The sequence below is a fragment of the Bison bison genome, unplaced genomic scaffold, assembly GCF_000754665.1.
Source record: "Bison bison bison isolate TAMUID 2011002044 unplaced genomic scaffold, Bison_UMD1.0 scf7180017864390, whole genome shotgun sequence".
NCBI lineage: Eukaryota > Metazoa > Chordata > Mammalia > Artiodactyla > Bovidae > Bison > Bison bison.
In genome coordinates this window covers 1,152,089-1,160,295 of record NW_011494962.1, presented here as the reverse complement: position 1 = coordinate 1,160,295, position 8,207 = coordinate 1,152,089, and the positions used below count along the sequence as shown (strand labels likewise).

Below are 8,207 nucleotides of genomic sequence, written 5' to 3'. Positions count from 1 at the left end.
AGTGTTCTTGTCTGGAGAATCCCAGGGACGGGGGAGCCTGGTGGGCTGCCGTCTCTGGGGTCGCACAGAGTTGGACACGACTGAAGCGACTTAGCAGTAGCAGCAGCAGTATATAGTTTAGTTAAGTAGGGATGACTTTATTTCTGTATATCTATTAGAAAATATCCAGTTATAGATTCACATTTCCTCTGTGGTTTTTTTGCCAAATTTAGTTAGTTTCATACAACTGTAAGTAGCTGCCCCACCTGAGACTATGTCTGATCTTCTCATCAACTCTAGGAAGAAAGTGGAAGAGATAACTCTTCATTCACCTGCCAACATCTCTGTAAGCTCTTCTTCACACTTGGGATAAATAAATAATCCAAAAGGCTCTAGAATGTCAGATGCTTCAGACTGTGAACAACCTCCAGGTATTTTTTCTTTTTAAACCTAAATGACTTATGCCATTTTAATGAAAATACAATCTTGGTGGTTTTTATTTGATATAATGCTAGTTATAATTATTCTAGGAGCATTATATTTTTAACATTTCCCAGATTACCTGAAAGATTGCTTTTAAACATATTTTAAAAAATAATTATCTTATTTCTTGACTCGGTCCAAAGTGTAAGCAACCAGCTTAAATACTTTTAGGAAAGCTGGGCTGTTGAGTGGAAATGTGGTTTGAGTATCTTTGATTTTATTTCTATAATATTTGTATTTCTAGGGATCTTTGGAAATAGTAATTGTTCTCAAATTCTAATCTCATTTGTTTTACAAAGTTGTAAAGTTATGATATATTTTCTGTGTTAAAAGAAAATACAGAGCAGACAGAGACCATCCCTATTGTGGACTTGGAACCATCTCTTGCCCTTCCTCCTCCTCCTCCTGAGGATGAATGGGGCCCAATTCCTGAGCACACCAACGTGAACGGTAAAGTAGACACACTAGAGTTTATTCATTTATGGTCTCTCTTTGTTATCTTTAGGTACACCTTCCATTTTATGTTTCTCTAATTGTTACTATCTAGAAATTTAAAATTTAGAAAAAATATAGAGATGAGAATGTTTAGAACATGTATTTAGGAGTAAAACAAATGCGTATTTTCTGACAGCGGTTTGACGTTTTCATATATGAAGGAGCATAGTTAAACATGGAAGAAGCCATGGTCCACATTTAGAATTGTTTTCTTACATAAAACAGAGAACTTGATCAAGGTTTAAAACTCAGAAAATGTGTAAAAAAGACAAAGATAAAACCCTATTACATGATACCTCTTTTTGATCATAATTAACCAACATAATTTAATAGAGGAGGGTTTCTCAACCTCAGGTTTAAGGACATTTTGGGCTAGATGACTCTTGGTTAGTGATTGTAGAATGGTTAGCATCTTTTTGACATCTATGCGCTAGATGTCAGTACTACCTGACCCTCAATAATCACATCAAGAGTGTCTCCAAATATTTAATATTGTCCTCTGGGGATTAAACTTTCCTCTGGCTGATAACCACCAGGTTATATTATACAGAAAGTTAAATAAATGATTTGGATATTAGTTATAAAAATAACTATTCTCTAATATGGCAGCTTTTCATTTTGTTTCAAAAGTACAATTCTTTATTTTTGAAGTACAAAAAAAAAATACTTTTTTTTTACACTAGAGTTTATACATTTGTTTTGGAGGGAAATAAACTTACCAACAAAAAACTATTAACAATGATCTCTGAAAGTTTAATTTCTAGAATGTGGGGATGAAGCATATACTTTTGTGAAATTGAATAAATTATAGATATTGTTTCATCTAAAACCAACTATTGTCCCTTTAAAACAGTCACTAAGATTTACTGTAATTCTTTATGAATGGGGCTTCCCAGGTGGTGCTAGTGGTAAAGAACCTGCTTGCCAATGCAGGAGATGTAAGAGATTCAGGTACCCTGGGTCAGGAAGACTCCTTGGAGGAGGGATGATAACCCACTCCAGTATCTTCCCTGGAGAATCTCATGGACAGAGGAGCCTGATGGGCTACAGTCCATAGGGTCTCAAAGAGTCCAACACGACTGAAGTGACTTAGCATGCACACATCAAGGGAATCTACTACAAGTCATCAAGTGAAAAAAAAAGAGTTCTATCTTAATAATAGCACAGATTTAATATTGATAAGCATTTCTGTATCTGATTGTATGAATGAGGGTAATGTAGTCTGAACTGAAAGTTTGTACCTAATATTTAAGGTTAATTTTAATAATACCTGTATGTAAATTTTTTACCTGCACTGTAAGTCCCCAAAGATATGCCTAGGTTTAATGATTCACTAGGAGAACTCACAGGACCCTATAGAGTTGTACTTGTAGCTGAGATTTATGACAATGGAAGGATAACAAACATAATCAGCAAAGGGAAAAGGTGCATGAAGTGAAGTGTGGGGGAGACCAGGCTCAACCTTCCTAGAGTCCTCTCCCAGTAGAGTCACACAGGTCACAGGAATTCCCCCAGCAATACATCATGACAATGTGTCAAATGTTGACAACCAGGGAAACTCATTAGAGAATCAATGTTCAGAGTATTTATTAGGGGGTTAATCCCATAGGTAGCATCTGGTTGGCATGTAACAAAATTCCAGACTTCCCAAAGGGAAGCAAAAGCTACATTGTTTGTACAAACAGAGAAGACAAGGTGAGCCATTACTATCAATTAGTGGTTGTGGAAACTCTACTGAAATGTAGGTTTCCAGATCCCAGCCATGGCCAACCTTGTAAGCGGGCCTTTCAGGATAGAAATCAGGTCTGCTACATTAATTATTTTCTGTAAATCCTCTAAAATACTTTTTCCTCTCTTATTCAGCCTAATAGTTTATAGCAATTCACACTTTGGGTATTATTTTTCATAAAATATATAGCACTTAAACAATATTAAAATAACGATATTAATCTTTCAAATAACAGGAGCTTACTTTATCTCTGATTTTTCACTCACTCTGTTTCTTAGCTTCTCGTTTTTCCTTCTCTCTCTATGGAATAATTCCTGTGATCCTGGGAATCTTCAGCCTGCTGCTTTTGATGCTGTGTGGATTCTTTGGTTACCAGTGTAAGTCCAATTAATTGGAGAAAAAGAAATAATAGACTCTTTGTCCGATTATCATGTTTCTTTAAATCATTTCCAGATAATAGTTTTTGGTAAATGTTTTATTGCCATACTGAATGAAGAACAGGAAAAAAATGATATAAAAATATTACATTTTTTATTTTATGAATGAATTTAACCTTGTGAGCTCTCAATAATCATTTTTTCCCAAGGAGATTATATGATTGAAATTACTGCAGAAGATATTAATAGTAGTGATTATACTACTATAATCACAGAATCATTATTTTGAAGATTATTTTGAAGATTACAACCTACTAAGATATCAAGCTCAGTGAATATGTAACGTCTTTACTCTGAAAATAAAAAGTAACTTCTTTTACAATTTCTTCATACTGCCCATTTCTCCAGCATCATAAATTAGATGAACAGAATATTTTAATTAGTATTAAAATTGTTCACAACTAGTTATTTAAGTATAGTGTTTTCACATTGATAACGTTAGTTTGAAATTCAGAACTTTAAGATTTGATTAGAAAGTGAAATTCTACACATTACATCAAGTCATGATGCCAAAAGATTTATTTGAGACTTGGCTTTGTCAAGTCTCATTGTCATCTGTTTTAATTCAGCTGAAGCATTGTTCTGTTAATATAAGCATACGTTCAATCTTACAAGGAATTAGGATGATATTTTAGATTTAGGTATAGACTTTAAAAGTAACAGTGGATAAATGAAAACATATTTAGCTAAATATCTTATTATAGTTGTTAAAACATTTGTTGGGAACTTTATTAAGGATATGCTACAAAAATTAAGCTTCAAAAAAAAATTAAGCTTCACAGTCTCTCTACCATTTCATAACTGAGCATGTGTTTTATATTTATCTGGAATTCTTGTTCTAGACTTTCAAAGTGTTCAGGAATCAGAGAGCAAGATGAAGAGCTTTAACCAATGGAATGAGTCTTTCCAAAACAAAGAGAAAAAATTTATTCAGGTTCAAAAACTTCTTGACCAAAATAAAGGTAATTTTAGAACTAGAACAAATTATCTTTACAGAATGCTAGATTGTTTTTCTTGTTGCAGCCATAAAATGATTGGTTATATAATAAAAAAAGGAGTTTATACAGCAGCATAGTGGTGTTGATGGCTTCTTGTTTTTTTTTTTAATTCTTCATTGATCTTCTGAAACTGCAGGAGTCTCATATTTACCAAATGTATCCTCTTGTATTAGTTAACTAACTTGTTCACTCAGTTAAGCATGCACATTTATTCAATGCACACCAGGTGCCAGCCACTTGGCTGGTGATCAATGATAAATACAATATGAACCCTGCCCTTGGGAAGCTTAGAGAAAACATATAAACCAAACATAAACAAAAGTTTCAAAGTATGCAGGAGAAGTATGTACAAAATGTTCAGGGAGCATGAAAATGGAAGAATACAAATATCTGGAAATCAATGGCATTGTCATAGTTTGTAAGTGCCTCCTAAGGAGGGGGTGTTTATAATAATTATCATAAGGCTTCTTTTATGCTAATTAAATTTTAATACAAAAATAGTGTAGATAAGTATTTTACAAAGGCCTTGCATTAAAATGTTAGTTTTTTCCTTTGAGATATTGAACCTATATTGAATAATTAAATGAACAACCTGAGAATCCCTTAGTGATTCATCATGCTAAAAACCTGGTTTCTTTTTTTTTTTATTGAAATGTAATTAACACATAACTTTGTGTAATTTTGAGCTGTACAATGTGTGGTTTTGAAACATTTGTATATCGCAATATGGTTACTATAATAGCATTAGCTTATGCCTTTATTATGACACAAGTTGTCATTTCATTTTTTGTGTTGACAATAACTGAGATCTATTCCTTTAGCAATTTTGAGCTTATAATACAGTACTGCTGACTATAATCACTAAATTGTGCATTTTAAAACGCTAATTTCTAAGCACCTGATTATTTCAGGCAGAGATGAAGCTAATTAAGTAGGGAAGGGAACTGGACTAAAACTATTTGTACACTGTGCCTGTTGACCATTGTTATTATTATGACTCTTCAAATAGTACAAAATCGGATGAAATGTGTGGTCATCTCTAATGTTAAGTCTCGTTGTCTTATATAGAAATCCTAGAGAAGCTCCAAAACCAGAATAAGAATATGACTGAGGTGCTACAAGAACTAAAGGCCAAAGGAGGTATTTTGGAAGTGAGACAATTCTGAGTTGACAATAATTTTTAATAATGACCTCATTCTTTTAAGCAGGGGAGTGTGAAGACATAAGGCCTTGTTTGGGAAGTTCTGTGGGCTCTGAGTTATATTTTCTTTCCTAGGAGACGGGTGTGGATCTCCTCTGAGTCACTGGGTACAACACAGAGACCACTGCTACTACCAGACCATGAAAACAGTTTCTTGGTCAGAGTGTTCAGATCTTTGTGTCTTTTGGAATGCTACATTTTTAAACACAGAAAGGAGTAGATTGATGGTGAGATTCTATTTCATTCTTTACTTCTGGGATATAAATGTGTAGTAGCCACCAGTGGAAGGAAGAGCTCACTGGCAGCTCTGAAATCAGGGTAAGGGGAGCTCTCCTGTTTCATTTCCATTCATCTTTCCCTTGAGTGCTCCACCTTTCTTTCCTAACATACATGCACACATTCATTGCGGAAACATTGCATTTGCTGTTCCCTCTTCCCTTGTGGCTCAGAGGGTAAAGAATCTGCCTGCAGTGTAAGAGACCTAGGTTCTATCCCTGGGTCGGGAAGATCCCCTGGAGAAGGGAATTGCAACCTACTCCAGTATTCTTGCTTGGAGAATTCCATGGACAGAGGAGCCTTGTGGGCTATATATAGTCCTTGGGGTTGCAAAGAGTTCCACACGACTGAGCAACTAACACCTTCACTTCACTGCATGTAATAGTCTTCTCTCTGATACAACCATGGTGAACTACTTCATCTCCTTCAGCTGTTTATACACTTGTCAGCCTCTTAATGAGACCTGCCCTGACACCTACTTAAAATTGCAACCTGTGTATCAGTGCCCACCCCACCCCTCAGCCTCTCCTCTTCACTTGTAGGCATTCTTACCCTGCTTTAATTTTTATAGCACTTGTCACCTTCTTATATATCATATTATTTATATGTATGTTGTTGACTTCTGTCTGGCCCACAACCCTCCAAAGCAGGGATTTTTCACATTTTTGTTCCGTGATATATCTCAAGCTCTAAGAACAGGCACAGAGTTGAACAAATGGTCAAATAATAAAGTGATTCATATACTGGTGTGGTGTCCTCTTAAATGGAAAATTTTCTGTTATATCATCACTTACTATTTGGCTCAGAAAAAAATAATATTAACCTGGTAAAAGTATTAAAACACAAGCTAAAAATTGTGAAGTAACTATATCAAAAAGAGACAGGAGGTGAGAAAATAGAGCATGAGACTAAAAATTCTGCCTTTGTAAAATAGGAAGTCATAGGACAAACAGGAGCAGATAATTGCCTCTGGAGAAAGGCATTTAGTGAGGGAGGGATGACTATATACATATATATATATATATATATATATATATATATATATATTTAGCATCACTTGACTTCTAAAACCAAGTGCATGTATTTGTGTAATAAATTTTTAAAAATATCTGTAAGTTTAAAAAAGTATATGAATTAAAATACAGTTAACACTGTGCCCTTTCTTTTTGCAACTTAAATATTTCTAAAATACACTGGGAAATTAAAACCCTTTTCATTACTGGGACTAAGCTAAAAAACAAACAAAAAAATGATTAGCTTTGTTTATTTTATTTTTCGGGTTGAAGAAGAACTCAAATATTTTTTCAATGTTTCACTTATCAGTGGGCATATATATACTGCATTATTTTTGTGATTCTTTAGACACCAGTTTTTTAGATTCTTTTTTTATGATTCTTTAGACACAGGACAGGGAAGCCTGGAATGCTGCAGAGTCGGACACAACTGAGTGATTGAACTGAACTGAATTGAGACACAAGTTCTGTATTTTTGTGTCTAATGGACTTCTGGTGTTAATAGCTTTGTGCATTCTGTTTCCATGCAGTGTATTCTGAAGTTACTTGCAGTAAACCAAACTTGGCTTGGGCTGTCTTATAAGGAAAAGGACAATGAATGGAAGTGGGAGGATGGTTCTCTTCCTTCTGGCCTGTAAGTTTCTACTAAATAATCCAATGCCTTACTCTTTTTGCAATGTCTAGCCTAAAGAGTTTTGAGGAAATAGAGATTATTAGGGACAAAATTTAGTCCTCTTTACTTCTCGCTTTTGTTATTTCATATTATATTGTCAGCAATTTTATAAATAATTAAGTCATTTAGATATTTTAAAATTAGTGTAAGTATATCCTTATTATTAGATGACCTGAATGATTACAATTTCAGGTAAGAAATATGATTATGGGAAAGAATATCATAAGTATGAATCTGAGTACCTCTCTGGTATTTTTATTGGGAACAAGCATAGAACTGTCATTTCTCATACAAATAATTTAGGTCTATTTTTTGGTTTTAAAGGCATATTTTTCAGTTGTTATTCAGAAACACTGCATTAGACAACTATGTCAGGAAAAAATATTTCAAGCTCTTTCATCACCATGTGCCAATCTTAGAGAATAAGATTGATAATCTTGATAGCCAATTATTTTTACTTTGTTCCATTAGGTTATATTATTCTGATGTTTAGTAAGGCTGTTTTTCTTCTAACTTATAATGTCAATACTTTTGACAGTTTTATCCTATTTATCTTTTTATTTCTTTTAAGATTTCTTGTATATAGTTTGTAACTTCTCTTGCAGGCACAGCTTTCCAGTTTTTTCCTTTAATTGCTGGGGACCAGCCCCAGCTGATCCAGGGTATTCGAAGGAGAGACGGCCTAGGCGACTATTTATATGCTAATTAGAGATATAGAGAACAATAGAATGAGGATAGCTCAGTAGGAAAATTCAGTGGAGAAAAGAAGCTGAGTAGCTTGGTTTACGCGGGAGACCAATAAAACTTCAAGACAAGAAGTTTGCACCACTTACGTAGGCCGCAGGCGCCCTCTCGAATAGCGGAAGGTGTCTCACCCTAGACTCCTTCTCGAGTGGGTCTTAGAAGCCCAGGCATAATTAGTA

General features: G+C 34.4%; 1 protein-coding gene across 1 annotated transcript in view; it reads left to right on the top strand.

The window, feature by feature from the left end:
• The first annotated feature begins 234 nt into the window (after window positions 1-234).
• LOC105002144 (killer cell lectin-like receptor 5) overlaps window positions 235-8,207 on the top strand; it is an 11,574-nt gene continuing 3,601 nt past the window's right edge. The window contains exons 1-7 of the mRNA XM_010858660.1: window positions 235-410; window positions 796-912; window positions 2,965-3,063; window positions 3,966-4,085; window positions 5,190-5,261; window positions 5,398-5,549; window positions 7,142-7,245. Coding sequence (XP_010856962.1) covers window positions 377-410; window positions 796-912; window positions 2,965-3,063; window positions 3,966-4,085; window positions 5,190-5,261; window positions 5,398-5,549; window positions 7,142-7,245 — 698 coding nt within the window. The 5' untranslated portion in view covers window positions 235-376. The remainder of the gene's footprint in view (window positions 411-795; window positions 913-2,964; window positions 3,064-3,965; window positions 4,086-5,189; window positions 5,262-5,397; window positions 5,550-7,141; window positions 7,246-8,207) is intronic.